Here is a 17,915-nt window from a genome sequence, read left to right as displayed (position 1 = left end):
TCAGCAGAGATGCAAAGGAGACTTTAGCAATCATAGGCCTCTTCCTCCATCCTGCCTCAAAACTAAGTGGTGGAACAAAGAACCGAATGTGTATGTGCCAAACGCAAATGATCAGATCACATGGGAAATGTGTTCCAATTTAGTCACTCTGTTCTAAGTCGGAACTTAAAATCTGGAACTGATCCAGAAGGGTAATCAGAGGAATAGGAGTCCAAAAACACTCACAAAAAAAAATGACGATAGGCCTCAAGAAGTTGTAAGAGGAAACTCTTCAAAGATGTGAAATCTGTCATAGGAAAGACTAAACTTGTTCTGTGTAGCTTCAGAGGGCAAGGGGAGACTCTGAGGACAGAGGCTGTAGAAAGGTGGATTCACATTTCTGTCAGGAATGCGTTCGAGACATGAAGTTCCTGTTCCTGGAAGCCTTCAAGCAGCCATAGATGAACACTTTTTGGAAACTAAGAGGCAATGCTGGACTAGGTGGTATTCAAAGTCCTAATGCTACAATTCAGATTAAGATCTAATTATCAAAATCTCTTGACCCTCAGCTAGGGTCTTCTTGAATAGATCCCTTCCAAAAAAACATAATAAAGGGTTGCAGGGCTTATGATAGTTTTATAATTTATATTAAGCTACAAAAATAAAAAATTTATAAAGAACCATTAATAAATCATATGTATAAATTAGACAATCTGGAAATGGTGTAGGAGACCATTTTGTGTTACTGGATGGATTTCAATGCTGGTGACTTTTCTACAATGGACAAGTAAGCTAAAAGTGTTTAGGGCCAACAAGGTACCATTGTCAAAATTGCTTGTTCTATCCATAGACTGCCTCTATGCCACTATTAAAGCCCTCACAAAATGCTTCAGCCAATCAGTGTTTCCAACCTTAGTCTTCTTAGGGCTCAATTTAGGTTGACTTTTTTTTTCATATGTCCATAAGAACTGAAATATTTGTAATCTTTGTTAAATGTTTAATAGGTATGTTGTATTTTTAAATAAATATCCTTTTGTCATTAAGAAAAGAAATGTGAAAAACAATTTTGGATTAAAAACAAATTTGGCTTTAAGAATTACTTCCTTTGGTACAAAATAACACAAGAACTTGAAAATCTGATTCTCTTTCACTGACAGCAAAGTCATTTTCTGAATGTGTTTTAATGGCATGATGTGGTCTGATGTTTCTGCAAGAACCAGCCAAATGTCACCCAGTATTAGTAACACTAGACATAGAACACATGTCCATTATTTCTTACTCAATTTTTGATACATTATTTGTTTTAGTTTGACAGTTTTTACCATTCACCAAGAAAGTTTCTGAGACAAAAAGGAAATAGAATAAGGATGTCGCCTGATTTTTATAAAGCATTGTTTATGAACTAAACACATACAACTTTAAAAGAATTTCATAGGCCAAGATGTCAAACAAGAATCATGTTTCCAAAAATATAAGCTAATTGTGGAATTCTAGACCTTCCTGTGTTTTACATGGATAAAAACTAAATGCATCACCCAACTAAAATGCTACTTATGTTTTCATTGAAATTTCTAAAGCCGTATGCTTTTATCTCATCTATAAAGTCAGTTCCTCAGAGACCACCATCAACTTATGTAGGTCAAAGAAGGCACCTAAGTGTGATTCCATAGGAGCTAATAAGCAAAAAAGGGGCAGAAAGATCAAAATGAGTCATTCTCATTTAAAAACCCAAAAATCTTATTCAAAAAAATAAAGTTCCTATTATATACCAGGCCCATGAATTAACTGGGCTTCGTATCCCTACTATCTAGTGTTGTGTCAAGCACAGAATCATAATAATTTTTTTCAGTACTGAATAAACATACTAATAATAAGATATAGAATATTATTTTTTAATAATTATATCAAAGAACATTCCGCTCAAATGTCATCTAAATAAAGGATAGAAGGTGTCATAGCTGTTGATGTAATCTGGAATCCACTGATTTTATTTATTTAAATGACTATTACAAATATGAAACATATTTACAAAGAATCTTACCATTATATCAGTTCACCTGAGGGTTAGAATTGTTACTTTTTCTAAGAGAAGAAAATTAAGGAAATTAAGCCATTCCTTAAGAAAGGCATTTTATGCCAATTACATACATCACCTGGCCACATTGAATTTGACTATATTAAAATACCAATAATTTTATCTAATTTAGAGTGCTCTGTAGCATTATAAGTTCTACTAATTATATTACTGCTCTATTTGTATGCTTCTGCTTTCGTCTTTCCACCACATATGCAGTGATGGCATCTTTGTTCCATATGCATGATAACTTGTTGGTATAGAACTGTAAAAGAACAATTTCATCTCAATACCCTAAACCATCTGCCACAGAAGATCACAGATTATGCTGTGATGCTCCTACAGGAAGTTTTAATACTTAGAGACTTTGACTAAATACTTGAGGCTGATGTAACTATCAGACCAGTAACTGTGTGAGATAACAGTCTAATGCACCAATCTAACAAGAATTAGGGACACAAAGGAGACAGTCAGTGGAGTAATAGTATCCCACCCAAGGCAACTAAGCATTTGAGCTCTCCGGAAGTGCCTGATATACAAATTAAATTCCTGACAGACTGGCTAGCAAAGGCAATTATTTCATGTTAAATGCTCACACTGATTGATCACAGGTGGCTTCATGGGTAACTGATCCTGGTCTAGGCAAAAGTAATAAAGGCCTGAACTAGGGGAACAGAAGTGTAAATGTAAAGGAGAGAGATTATAGCAGGATGACTAAGGGGATGGTGATAAATTTAATTTAACCAAAAAACCCAAAAAACACTTGGAGAGGCATAGGTGATGGATACCACCTTCTGTCATACTGGATCCATTTTCTACTCCTTTCCACCATACTCTCTGCCTAGGGAGGCTGACCTGTGGTCTACAATCTCTGGATTCTAGTGGGGTTTAGCACCAGCAGCCTGGACAGGCCATTAGAAGGAAGAAAGAAATCAGAGGATTGATTCTCTTGGCTGTATCCCTGTGAAGTAGCCTCAAGATGCCCGAATTCCTCAATCCAAGATCACAGTACCTCTAAAGACACTACTCTCTACCCTTCTCTTTTCTAGGTTCCAGCAACCACGCCCTTTCCACATCCTTTGGGCCAGGGATATTAACGACTCCACTGTTACTAGCACAGGGACACTATACTCTCCCTATAGTTTCCCTAAACCTAACTTCATCTTTGTAAATAACAGCTTCATTAAACCCTTCAAATTACCCTAATTTGAACATATCATTTGCTTCCTGTAAGGATTCGATATATCAAATATGATTTTAAGATTTTGATCTTGGGTGGCTGTGAGAACAGGTGATATCATTAGCTGAGATAAGGAATACAGGAAGATGAGCAAGCTCAAAATTGGGGGAAAAAACACATTTTCAATTTGCTATGTGACAATTGTGGATCATCCACAGAGAGAGGTTGGCAGCAGCTGCTAAAGTGGACCTGGCCTAAAGACATGGATAACAATTAATTTTTGGAAATTTGTAAGTCCCACTAGTTTAATAGAGAATTTATTTAATTTGAGAGATGTAAAACACAGAAAACTCTCTCTAAAATTATAGAAAACTAAAGTTTTAAAGGATCTTAATAATCATTTACCTGAGCTCTCCCTTTACGGGTGTGGTGACTAAAATCCACGGCTAGCTATCAAAGGACACAGTGGCAGTACTGGCACTAAAAGCTACAGCTTCCGGGTTCCTACATCTGTGCTCTTTTCACAAAATACTTCATTTATCTCTACTTGACTAGTTTCCACTAGTCAACAAATACTGAGTGCCTACTCTGCATTCAACTTGTGCTAATTCATGTGAGGAATAAAATAGAAGTATAACAGTTTTCCAGTAGTTTACATCAGTGGTCCCCAACCTTTCTGGTCCCAGGGACTGTTGCTTCTATGAGACTCTAATGATCTGAGGTGGAGATGAGGCAGTGATGCTAGCACTGGGAAGCAGCTGCAAATACAAAGGAAGCTTCACTGTTTGCCACCACTCACCTCCTGCTGTGAGGCCCAATTCCTAACAAGCCACAGACTGGTATTGGTCTTCGGCTCAGGGGGTTAAGGACCCCTGGTTTACAGTCTTAATTGACTACCAACTCATAAAAATGTTTAGAAATGAGAGTACAAAAGAGAAATGACTGTGTAAGCTAAAGAGAATAGGACATTTTTGTACGACAAGGGTACTGTCGTCTAGTATTAGCATTTTGAGATTTTAGAGGTTTCATGTGAATTGTTGTGAGTGAGGAAATAACAACAGTCTTACAGTAGTAAAGGACTGTTTAATTTATCATTTTTAAGCATACATATTTCAATTATACAACATAATATAGAGCTGTAAGAATCCATAAACCTATCTGATCCTACCTATAATAGACCATCCTTCTAAATGACAGCTTAAGTGAAAACATATTTTGGCAAATGTGTGAGAAAAGATGTTTTTATTACTCATGTATGTATGTATGAATTTATAAATGTATTATTACTATTTATCTGTACGTGTGAAGTAAGGAAGGGAGATGAAACTCTGAAAGCCTATAACATTGCTCCTTAGAAATCACATATATTTCCTCCTCCCTGCTTACTGTATGACCTGGTATACAATTTTAAACTATGCTGAGAACGTTCTTAACAGGAATTATAACTAGAATACTATCATTCTACTCTCGCATATCAATGTGAGAATTATTGCTATAGGAAAGAAGTGATGTCTGCAAAGACAGTTAAATGATCTCTCTTCGTCTTACGGTTGAAATTAGTTTACTTTGCTAATTACAACTTATAAGTGCTTCACAAATTTTCTGCTTTTTCACCTACTATGCCTAAATAATATCAGACTTTGGCAAGTGGGTGATGATTCCCAAAGTGTGAGAAAAAAAAAAAAAGATGTCCAATGAATTAATAATTAAGAAGGAAAAAAATCTCATGAGATTCCAGCTGTATAGAGCAGTTCATAGATAAAAATCAGGTATTAACAAGATTATCTAAGAATTACTGACAACCTAAACCCTGAGAATTAAACTAGAAAGCAAAGAATTATCTTAGTTTCAATCGTCAGTTAAAAAAAAAAAATGCCATTAATGTTGATCTTATCTTGTAGTCTCTCAAGGAACCACAATTTTGACTTTAAGTTCACCCAAGCATATTAACGGGAAACAGGATGTCTGCACAACCCAGCTCAATTATCTGTTTTTCTATACTACAACATTCATCATTGTGGGAAGGAAAGTTTGGCTTAGATAACACTCAGGTCTTACACCAATACCTGTGTAACAACACAGTTTAAGTTTACTTTCATTGCCCATAATTCAACTACTAAATTACTCACATGGATGGCTGATGAGCAAGAAATTCTACAATGTCAAAATTCTTGATTAATATGAAAGGATTTTTTGCTTATGTACTTAAACACTACGGGTTTAAAAGGCCTTTTCTTAAATCGTGCATTTTTAGATGGAATACATCCCATTTTTTCCTTTCAGTACAGTCAGAATTTGTGACAGAATTATATAAGCAAATCCTTGGAAGGTTTTTTAAAGCTGGACTACAATTATGTTAAAAATACATATGCACATGGACGGACTGGAAAGCAATTAAGTGCACAAAATTGTATCAGAAAGGTTGAATTACAGGTGCCTTTTTCCTTTTACAAAATTATATTATTGTTGATACAGTGTAAATTCAATGAAAATTATTTAAAGCTCAGGTACTTACCGTGGTTGGGAAATAACGACTAGTTTTGAATTTTTTCAGAGCCATAGAAGACGTGTAGGTGCCCAAGAAGAGAATGAAAGACATGAGTGTGATATCAGGAACAAAATCACAGTTGTTCCCCAGGAGATTTCCTCCATATTTCAAACACTCCTTCTTTGACAAAACTGCCCAGTCAAAGGTAGCATTATGGTACTGAAGAAGAAAAACATTAACATTTTTATAGAGAACATAGAAACATCAAAAGCTTTTGATACTTGATGGGCTAAATAGGGATTATGCTAAAAGTTTCTGAAAAACAGTGTAACCATTGCGGCGTGAAATTTGATGTTAATGGACTAACAGGTAAGGGAGGCCAAGAGGCTAGCAATTACAGAAAATATCATGAGAATGATGCAATCTGTTACCTACTTTGGGCTACAGCCCTACAATCACCCATTTGTTCAACAGACAAACCACAAGTGCTTCTTTCCTGTCAACCTTCCTGAGAGTAAACTGAGACACAATAATACCCTAACTCTCAAAACATGAAACTCTCTGAAACACCACTGATGTTGAAAAATACTTACTTTTGTAGTGTGCAGCTTCTTGTGCTTCAAGCTGATGATGACCCATGGTTAATGCTCTAAAAGTTATATTCACTACTCATTTACCCAGCACTTTCACAAATGAGGTTGTTTTTTTCCTAAATAACTAGAATTTGTGATTTAAGGAATTAAACTATAAAAATGTTGATGGGCTCTGCTTTTTCAATTACATATCCTAATAAAATATAGCTTTTTCTCTTGTTGATTCCAGCTCTGCATCATGAGCATCCATTATTGGAAAGTGCTGTAAATGGGCTGCGAAGTTGTGTACGGGATATTCATCCCTATGTTACATGGCCTCAAGCTCATAGGTCAATTTTGAAATTTTCTTCTATCTCATAAACTGCTGTCATGTTGTCAGTGCTGCACTCCTCAACAGCAGCTCACTCCTACTGTTGTTTTCTGTTTCTACTATGCAGGAGAATCCTTTTGCTAGTGTGATGGATATGGCCAGTGCACCCATGCCCCAGGTGCTCTGAGTTTTAGCTATGATCAGCTCATAGCTGCCTTCTTCCATAGAGAACTGCCTTCAGCTGCATAAGAACTACCTTACCTGGAATGTTATGCCTTTCTGCAGCCAATTACTGACCAACGTTAATGGGATGATATTGACTGAAAATCTGGGCTCCCCTAAAATTCATATGTTGAAACCCAATCCCCCTATGTGATAGTATTCGGAGGTGGGGCCTTTGGGAGATGATTAGGTTATGAGAGTGGAGCCTCCACGAATGAAATTAGTGTCCTTATAAAATGAGACCCCAGAAAGCTACCTTGCCCTTTCCATCATATGAGGAAACAGTGAGAAGAAGGGTGTCTATGAACAGGGAAGCAGGTTCTCACCAGATACTGAATCTGCCAGCACCATAATGTTGGACTTCCTTCTGGTTCCAGGGCTAATGGGTATATAATATACTAAGGAAAAAGTTATTTGAGAATACCTTGACAATAAATGTGGATAGGTAAATTCCTCCTTTCCTTTGGAGGTACAAGTTCTACATCAAACCAAACACATCATCAGTATCCTTTACTATTCAATGACTTCTCTTGATATGAGTGATCGAGTCATAAAAGATCACACACATACAAAAAAAAAAAAAAATCTCTGGTCAGAAAGAGTTCTGTATTTTTATAGAGCTCAAAATGTAAAATGCTCACATCATTTTTACAACAAAAAAAATAAACTCTAGACCATTCTCTGAAATATTTTTTTTCTTTATTAGCTTCAACTTATAAACTCAACTGCATAATTACTCTTATATCACACTCTGCCTCTGAGAGGTGATTAATCATGTCTCGTTTTGTTTTTCAGATTTCTACATATGGATGTTTTTAGCAGAATACATTTAAAGTTGAGAGGTCATAACAGGTAACAGATTTCTTTGTTTTAAAATCAGCAAAAATTTACCATGATTTAACTTTGGCACTTTTATCTCAACAGAATCCTTTTCTATAACTAGAGTTCCCCAAAGAGATCTGCATTAAAACAATTCCAACAGGCAGTTTTATTGACTTTCTTACAGAGATTTAGGCTGAAGTGAAAACTATACAGATGTATATGAAATGATAGATATGTTTTCTTGCTTACATACAATGCTTCATTCACTTATCCAATGAGTCCTTTATTCAAAACTTATTGAATGCTCAGCATGTGGAGGAACTGACAGCGAGTGGACCAGATGGGCCAAGCAGACTGTGTAAATGAAATGGGTAGTGAGAAAAAAGGTGCAAAGGAAATGGGACCAAGCCGCTGAAGGTCTTTACAGGGGTCAATTTTGTGGAAAGGGATTTTAATCTATTTCTCTGGATCTCATTTTCTAGAGATCCTGTTTATATTGAGTGGGCCTGTTTAAAAATCTTAGAAGTACAATGTATACTGAAAGATTAATTTAGAATTTTAAAATCTATAGCATCCTCTCCAAAGACAAAAGTGGGGGACATATGAGAAAAGATGGGCAAAATGTTGACAGTCATTTAAGCTAGGTGATATGTGTATAGGTTTCATTGTATTGTCTTTATTTTAATGCCTATTTTAAATTATCCATAATATTTTTAAAAGTAGGAACATGTAAACTTCAGGAGATTTAAGGACAGAATGATTTTTGCACTTGACTTTCTCAATGAGAGAAAAACAACAAGGACGTGATGCACAAGATTAATAAGACATTCCATTTCCCATGAAAATGAATGTTAACTCCTAGAATTGCCCTGAAGTTACAGCAAATCAGAGCTATAACTTTTGCTTTCATGTCTGGCTGCCAAGCAGAATATATGCGATTGTAATACTTCTTAGTCCCATAATTAACAGCATCTTCATGTAAACATGATATGCTTCATTGAGTAATAAAATAAGCAAAAAAATAAAAATCAAAGATTCTACATTGCTCTCCTTGTATAGACTGGTAAAACATGTGCCTTTTAAAACACATTTAAATGCAAGTAATGCTACGAATAAAAGTCTCAAGGTTAAATAGTACATTTACTCACTTAGGGTTTTTTTCCCCCTGCAGTGAGTAAGCCAGATGTGCAGTAATTTGCAATCTTACTTTATTATTGACAGGATGCATTTGAGCTGCAGTTGTCTGTAGTTACATGTATTATCGTAAAATATCAAAAATAATTGGTTGTTCTGCTTGTGCTTAAGATATAGAAAGTTGCAGGAGACCATTATTCCCAACCTGACAACCAAAGCAAACTAGATACACTATAAAATCTATTTTTAAAAATCCACCAGAGAGAGATGAGGATGTGAAGAAACCTAAATAAATTTCAAAAAGTTATAAGACCTTCATAGGAGAAAAGAGATCCATGGCTGCCTCACCTCAGCAGAGTAGCAGGTGGAAGATAAATCAACTGTAGATGGAGGGAAGAAAAATAAGCTAAGTCTTTAATGAGTTTTTAATGGCTGCTTGTAGACTGGGGTGACGATTAGAATTCTGAGGAGCCCTAGGCAAAGATGGAGCCTGCATCCACTCACCAACCTTTCTCTTGGTCTTTGTCAAATGCCCAGGTAATACATAAAATGCTGAAGGTTAAACAGGATTGCTGAGAGAAATACCCCCTTAGACACAGAGTGTCCAGCAAATGTAAGAAAGCAACTTTCCTAAGTTGGGAGGCAGGGCAGGAGAGCTGAGGGAAAACCCTCTGAGGCAGGCAGGCAGGCAGGCAGGCACTTTTGACCAAAGAGGGCTAAAACTTCTGTCCTCAGAAGGCTGGAGGCAGAGCAGCTGGACAAAGAAAGATCTCCCAAGGCTCAGAAAGCTGTGGCATAAAACAAAATACAGGGCATACCATGGGACATTCTGGGATGAGAGAAATGTTCTATATCTTGTTTCGGGTAGTGATTATATGAATGTATAAAATAATCAAAATGCATTACAACAAAAATGTAAGAACTGTGCATTTTATGGCATGCCTCGTTTTTATTAAAAACAAAAGAAATCTAATGTGAAAAACAAATACTAACTGATCTATTCAATCGCCTCCTTAGAAGAGGCTAATAATGTTAGATTTTGAAATCTGGTCTCTCCCTTTGAGAGCTGCTCAGTGGAAGCCAACAGATCTTAATGCTTACTGTTTAGATATTCAGTGTGGATAAGCTGCGGCTGGTCTCATAGTCTTATAGGGACCTTTTAAAAAGTTTATTTACAAGATGAAGGAATATGCCAAATGAATAATCTATGAGAAAATGGTGAGAAGAATTAAAGACACAATTCCACCAAGAAATGAAAGTAATGGAACAACTGCCTTTTTATCTTGAGGGATGGTTATTCTAGAGTTTTAATCTTTGTCTCAATGCTCTAATGCATCGGTCCCCAACTTTCTGGCACCAGGAACCAGTGCTCCTATGAGAATCTAATGCCTGATGATCTGAGGTGGAGCTGAGGCGGTGATGCTAGTGCTGGGGAGCAGCTGCAAATGCAGATGAAGCTCTGCTGGCTCACCAGCCACTCACCTCCTGCTGTGCAGCCTGGTTCCTAACAGGCCACAGACCAGTACCAGTCCTCAGCCTGGGGTTTGGGGACCCCTGTTCTAATGCCCTCATTTTCCTGCTCTTTCTCCCTGAAAACATACCCCTACCACTAGGAAGAAAAAAACTTGTCTTCATGCTGAGGAAGCTGAAGGGAAAAAGCCCTCCTTCCTCTGACAGGATATTCTCAGGGCTCTGTGAAAGGGAGTCTCACCAATCCCCAGGGGTGGCATATCATTTCTGCAACATCTTTTGTGATCTAACTATGGTTTAAATGAAAAGAAGAAAGTTAAATGCGGATGACTGTATGTCCTAGGAAAGATTCTGCATAGCACCCAGTACCATAGCTGGGCAGACAGAGGTCTCAGTAGCCTGTCAGAGGCAGTGGTTTCCAATTTCTTCTCTCCACGAACCTGAGTTACGGAGGTAGCATGGCTCACTGGAATGATAATATCTAAATAGAATAATAACAATACTTAACATTGATTGAGAGATAAGTATGTGCCAGCCACTATGCTAAGTCTTGCCTATCCATTAATTTGACCTTTATAGTTCATAATTATATATACACATATGCGCCCTAATTTCTTTCTCTAGAGGTACTAAACATAGCAACTTAACATTTTAATTAAGGCATGCAATTGATACATGAGGAGGATGTTGCCCTGGAGTATAGAGCATTCAAAAGAATTGAAAGGGTAAGCTTTTCAATTTGCAGACATTTAAGCATCATGGTGTACTGCCATTACAAGTCCTGGAAGCAACCAGACTTCAGTTCAAATCTTTATTCTACTAATTTATGGCTATGTGACCTAGAGCAAGGAAGGTTACTTACCATCTGCAACTTCAGTTTCTCTCATCTATAAAATGGAGATAATTATGCCTGGTATTTTCTGTTAATGATTATAATACTTAAGGTTCATAATGATTATAATATGTACAAAACACCTGGTCTCTAGTAGATACTCTATAAATGGCAGTTAAGTTATCATCAATATTGTGCCTTTACACTCTCTATCATAGTCGTATCGGAAGTCTGCCACAATTTCCATTTGTTTTCCATGAATCTTATACTGGCATCTTACTATAATTACTATATATTAATTATTGGAGTCTCTCCAGGACTTGCCCAAAGACAAGGCTTAAAAATTCATTAATTTTAAAGCTTTTCTTGATTATCTACAAAAAGAATTAAGTTAGGAATAATCTCTTTTTAAGTCAGTTGGAAGTGTTTTATTAATTTTTATTGCAAATTAATTTATGGTTTTAATTACATATATTTTTAAATTTTTAATTAGATTTTAATTAAAGTTCTTTAAAGTCTAGAAGAATCTAGTTTTCTCTGTATTTTAATCAAATCCTTTCAAGCAATAAGTTGACTGGCTCAAAGATTGAAAACTGAACTCCCTTCTATATATTGCTTTTAAAAGATATATACATACTGTCTTACATACACACACATGCATGCTCAGACATGAAAGAAATAAAGAGGCAAAGTTTGGGGAAAGTCAGAGAAAACTTTAAAAAGTCAAGAGAAACACAGAATATGAAAACAAGAGAGAAATAGGGTCAAGCGAGAGTTGTCCAGCGAAGACACAAAACATCGTCTCTGAAGGGATGTTGTGGGCGCTCATTATATAATATCTGCAGAAGTGTTCTGGTCTCCTGAGAGATGGGCACTCTATTAGTATAAAGTGTTACAGTTTCTGTCTTTGTAACTGAGAGACTGATATTCTTTGGTAAGAGTCCATATCCAGTGAAGAAGGAACACAATTGGAAGTCTGAAACAGCACTTTCCCCTTTCTCTCTAACACAAAAGTCTCCTTCCAGTGTGTGACCTTCCATGCAAAAGAGCTCATTTTTAAAGCTTAGTTCCAGTCTCTTAAAGATCCTTGGTTACAAGCCATGGGAAAGGATATCATGTGACAGAGGCACAGTCTTTTCTAAGTGACAGGGGAAATGTCCTTCTACAATCAACCTTAGTAAAGAGAAAACAGCACCATTTGGTAGCCAGAAGAATTCTTAATCATACTAGAAACGAAGAGAACACCATGCTCTCATTTCTTGACTTCCCTCACTTTCCCTAGTGAAAATATTTCAAGGTGACAATGAATGGGACATAGTAGTTAAATTCCTAAGAAGGTTTAAAAATCCTGTGGTAGAAGTAAATATTCACTTCAATTTAAAAAAAAGAAAGTCGACTTGAGGAAAGTGTTTTTTCTGTCCTTCTACTATCACTGATTATTAAATACGTTTTCATGCTAAGATTGCTGAATGATAGGAGACATCACGTGAATATCATAATTAGAGTATACAATATGCAAATATGCAAGGGGTTTGACATATTAAGTCACTTACCATGTCAGTAGAAGACATAGTTGGCAAATCCTCTGGAGCCAATGTAGTGTCATTAGATACCGAGATATTAACTATAAGAAAAAGACAATTTTTAGAAAAACAATAACCAAATGAATAATTACTAATCTAAAAAGCAGGGTTAGGCATTAAAAATGTCTTCGAACAACGTAGGTGACAGTGAATTTTTTTTTATTATAACTGTAGCTACCTTTCATGCAGATAAAATAACCAAAAATTTGGACACATCTGTTGTGCTCTAATTTGACAAGAAACAATGGCAAATATTTAATGAGATGGTATAAAATTTATTTGTTTCAGGGTTTGTTTGTTTTTTTAAAAAAACCTCTATTACTAAAGGCACTCAATATATTTTGTCTCATGGAAGAAATGGCTGTTAATAGTGAGTAAGTTGATGATTAGCTTCATGTAGAGTCAAATCTCACAAATTGGAGTTTTTCTAATTAATAAATAACTGATTTTGAAATTTTCAGAAATTTGGACCGCAAACGAAAAAGTATATCTTTGTAAAATGTGTGAAAACAAAAAAAACATACTAAATAAATAATAAATTATATAAATATAATTGAGATGAATATTTAATCTAATTTTTAAAATTATTTTTTATATAATTTGGCATCATTTGTAGATTTAAAATGTCACTTACAAAAGAACCTAATTTATTTATTAAACCATCCCTCTTGTTGGAAATATTTCATTGTTTTTCTATTTATGAGTCTAAAAATAAAACATAGTATTTAAAAAGCATACCATAATTAAACTATTTTTCTTTATCAGATGAGCCATTTTTGTATTATGTGAAGCTTTATGTATTATAAAAAAATTGTTACTCAGAGAATATCCTTAATTTATGGAAATATTGTGAATTAACACTTATTAGATTTCTGTCTTCAAGGACCAAAAGTTTTTGTAACATCTAAATTTTTCATTAATGTTTGGTCCCCGAGCACCAAGCTTCAAGCCTGTCCTTTCAGTTTGCTATGATTCAGGTCTTACCTATAAAAATTTTTAAGGAGAAATAGGTAAGTTTATGTGACTGTTGAAATTTAGAATGTAAAATCCATGAGGGAAAAATAGAAGGGATATGTCTTATTCATTGCTTTGCCCCAGCATTTGCCCAGGCTGGCACTTAACTAACAGGAACTCAAAAATATTTATTTATTATTTAATCTTTAAAAAGAAGGAAATCCTGCCATTTGAGACAAAGTGGATGAACCTGGAGCACATTATGCTAAGTGAAATAAGCCAGACAGAGAAAGACAAATACTGCGTGGTATCACCTATTGGCAGAATCTAAAATTAAAAAAAAAAAAAAAGGAAACAGAGTAGAATGGTGGTTGCAAGGGGCTAAGAGTGGAGAAAATAAAGAGAGATTGGAAAAAGGATACAAATTTTCAGCTCTAAGATGGATAAGGTCTGAGGATCTAATACAAAACATGGTGACTATTGTTGATAATGCTGTATTGTATAACTAAAATTTGCTGAGAGTAGAATATAAGTGGTCTCACCAAATAAAATAAATATGTGAGGTTATGAATGTGTTAACTTGGGAATCCTTTCACAATGTATACATATATGAAACCATAGCGTTGTACACTCTAAATATATTAAAATTTTAATTGTCAATTACACTTCAATAAAGCTGAAAAAAAGTATTTGTTTACTGTCAATAAAAGAAGATAGGAAAGGGGCCATATAATGACTACAAATAAATGAGAGCAGATAAAGGCAAATGAAATGAAATAAGAAAAGCAAATAAAAGAGGAGAAAATATTTAGCTTGAGTTCTAATTTTTCTCAATTTTGGAATCCATTCTGATCTTTGAAAGTTCTGGAATTGTTAAACTTTTAACCTAAAGCAAGCTGCTGCTGGGGCTTCCCCACTTCCTCCATAAAACAAGTACACATGTAAACTGTGCGTTTGCTTATACTCTCTGTTTCATTACAGGTCACAGAAAGGATCAAAATAGGCTAAAGGATGCTTAGCCCAAACAGTAAAACCAAATACGAATTCATTCCCAAAAGGAAGAACATATTACTAAATTATTATTAACAAAACCTAGATTTTAAATACCATTTTGTTCTATAAAGCTTAAAGTACATTTTCTTACATTATTTCATTTGTTCACTTACAAACATACAAGACCACATAACCGGTATACTTTTATACCCTTTTATGTTGGATGGGATTCTTTGACTATGCTAGATTTCTTGCTCAGATTACAGAGTCAATCAGAAGTAGAGTTGGTACGAAAACCTTGTTCAACCTTCCTTCTTTTTCTACCCAGCTTTTCTAATTATCAAAATCAAGATGATTTACGTGGCCAAAGAATTCAAAGTGAGATAGTAGTTGCCAATGTCAGATGATGTGAATCTTGACCATGAGCTGAAATGTCTGACCTGTCCAAGTGTTTGAAGGAAAACAGCATATGTGAAATCACAGTCACTATTTAGATGGTGTCTGGGAAACTGCTCTTCCTGAGCTAGATTCTTAATGCAATTTTGTGAGCTTCCTGTAACATAACAGTGACGGTCTTTTTGTGGCATACTTTTCTGCACAAAAACAAGGAGTAAGGAGTGAAAGGGAAAGATAATCCAAGCTCCTTCTTTGTGAAATGAATGACAGATAATAAAGACCATGGGTGAACTAAAATAGGATTACAATCTGAACTTCTAGTAACTGCACTCAAGTTTGGATACACATCAGCCCAGCTCATAAAATTCCTTTTATCTTTTCAGTTTTCCTCTGGGACAAGCTACTAAAGCAAAATGGTTCTCAAAATCCTAAAAGACCAGTATCAAAAGGACAGTAAAAAAGTATAAACATACTTATTTTATTAAGCAGCTGCTTTTAAAGAAAGACTTAAAAATAAATATATCAACAAGCACTTCCATAAATATATATTGGCAACATATAGTAGAGTCCATAAATAAGATTAAAAGTTAATTTCTTTAAGTTCACAGAAGAGAAAATGATTAATTCTAATTGGGAGCTTCGTCTACAAGGGCCATTGGTCATTATTTGGATCCAGACACATACAATGCAAATATTTTGGCAACCAATTGTAGAATGATCTATTTATATAGAATTTGCAATATCTTTAATTAGGATTCTGGAAAGGTCAAACGAAAAAGTCAAAACGCACTGCACTCTGTCTGTCTTCACTATTTGCTTAGTACCAGGGCTTATGAAGCAAAGAAACTCTTTGCCGTAAGAGTCTGGATCATTTAGAATTAGCCAATTGTTACTGGGACAGTCTGTGTCCCATACTTGGTTTCAGCAAGTTTCCACACGTTGATCGTTTTATGTTACTTGGATTTTCACTTCTTGATCCTCCTTCCCATGTATCGAATTCTAGCTGATCCTCTGGAACAGGAGGATGAACACTGTCAGTAACAGACATTTAAAATGTGTCAGTGAGTTTTCCATCTTTAGCTGGCTTTTCCTTCTTTATGTTTAATGAGAGATCTAGAGAAAGGAACAGGCTGCAGGAGCTATAAGCAGATACATCCACATGTCATTGTTCCTTCCTGCAAAGGGAATATCAATTGCACTGTTTAAGGTTGTCCTTCTTTATCCTGGTTACCTGGCACCAGGAACTACCCCATGACTCCTGTGCTTTACACATTAGCAGAAAATATGTCATCAGGAATTCACACAAAAGCTCACTTGAGGCCATGAAGTCATGTATGAGCAACGACGAGCCACTGAGGCAGATCCATTTGCTTTGATGCACTACCACATCACAATGTAGAGAAAGGAATACTAGGAGAACTGGGCTGGAATTCTGACTCCACTGCCTTCTGGAGCACAGTGTCCCCAGACACCCTCACCACACAATCTTGGGGAAGTTACTTCGCTCCTCTCGACTACAAGTCCCTCATTTGTGAAACTGGATTTGAAACTACCCACCTCAAAAGGTTACTGTGTAGATTAAATAGAATAATGTAGGCAAAACTGTTAGCAGTGTCGAGTACCAGATAGCTAAATAAATGATAGCTAAGGTTATTACTAGCTTTATGACCTGGAGAAAGCAGGGAAGAATGTCAGCTACCTCACAATGTTTATGTGATGGTTAAAAACATATATAATATTAAAATGTAGTTTAATAAAATGTAGTTTAGTAAAATGTCTGGCACTTAGATGGTGCTTAATAAATGCTAGCCAAATCTGAATCTACACTCTCAACATAGGTTACAATAATGTGGAAATTATTAACCTGCTCTGAATTGCAATAAATTTAAGAGTATTCTTCATGATAATAAAACTTTAATATTTTATTCCTTTCTATTTAAGCAACCTCTTGAGGAAATCGAGTACTGGAAAATAGATATGGATTGAAAATAGATAAAACTGAATAAGCTTCTTGCCTACATGGTCTTGTCAGATTTATTTAAGGGTCCTGGAAAACTTGAGCACACAGGTGCCTCTTGATAAAGTCAAATATTTATGCTTTAAAGCTCTAGATCAATAAAAGCCAAAAAGGCTTTTGTAGGGACAATAAGGTGAATGAGGAAAACTTTGGGAGAAATAGCTCTTAGAGAAATTACCTGCCACTATCTCAGCCTTTAGTCTTAACATGAAATTATTAGAAAGTTTTTCTTCACTTTTTCTTGTTATTATCCTTTTGGTTTTCCTAGTATTTTTATCAAATCTCAAGTTGATACTTGAGATTTTCATTATAACTAGATAAGTTCAAGTTATGACACTCTTCGATCCATGGGTACATTTTACATGTTCACCTATGATACTGCACTGGAAGTCAAAGAGCTGAGCTACTATCCAGTATTAAGCTAGACGTATTTAGCCACTATCTTCACAAAATTTTCTCTTTCATACTCACTCATCCTTACATTTAGGATGTATAAAGATATTATTCTGTGGTCTGTTTTCAAAATCCGTGTTTCATACAAACTCAAAGCTAGAGAAGTTCCAGGTTTGGTAATTATCCAAATTCATTGCTTCTCCTTTTCTGGTTCTTGCAAGAATTATATAAAAATTGCTAAAATATAGGTTAAAACTACCACATCACAATGTAGAGAAAGGAATACTAGGAGAACTGGGAAACTGATGGGTCCTTCAAATATCAACAGTTTTTTCAAAATACCATATTACCATGAATGATAAAATGTCATCTGTGTTGGTAAAGTATCTTTGCAAATGCAAGCCGAAGTAATGCTATACCAGAGGGCCTTGTACTTCCTGTTTAACCATTAGTCTATGATTTAAATCTACTTAAT

General features: G+C 35.4%; 1 protein-coding gene across 3 annotated transcripts in view; it reads right to left on the bottom strand.

Moving 5' to 3' along the window:
• SLC4A4 (solute carrier family 4 member 4) overlaps nt 1–17,915 on the bottom strand; it is a 265,785-nt gene that overhangs the window by 47,197 nt on the left and 200,673 nt on the right. For all 3 annotated transcript variants that reach the window (XM_006917294.1, XM_006917293.1, XM_006917295.2), the window contains exons 14-15: nt 12,658–12,728; nt 5,749–5,940 (exon numbers count right to left, since the gene is read on the bottom strand). In XM_006917294.1, coding sequence (XP_006917356.1) covers nt 5,749–5,940; nt 12,658–12,728 — 263 coding nt within the window. The remainder of the gene's footprint in view (nt 1–5,748; nt 5,941–12,657; nt 12,729–17,915) is intronic.

The sequence above is a fragment of the Pteropus alecto genome, unplaced genomic scaffold (genome assembly GCF_000325575.1).
Source record: "Pteropus alecto unplaced genomic scaffold, ASM32557v1 scaffold237, whole genome shotgun sequence".
NCBI lineage: Eukaryota > Metazoa > Chordata > Mammalia > Chiroptera > Pteropodidae > Pteropus > Pteropus alecto.
The sequence above is the reverse complement of the archived record's forward strand: the minus strand, read 5'-3'. Positions and strand labels throughout refer to the sequence as shown.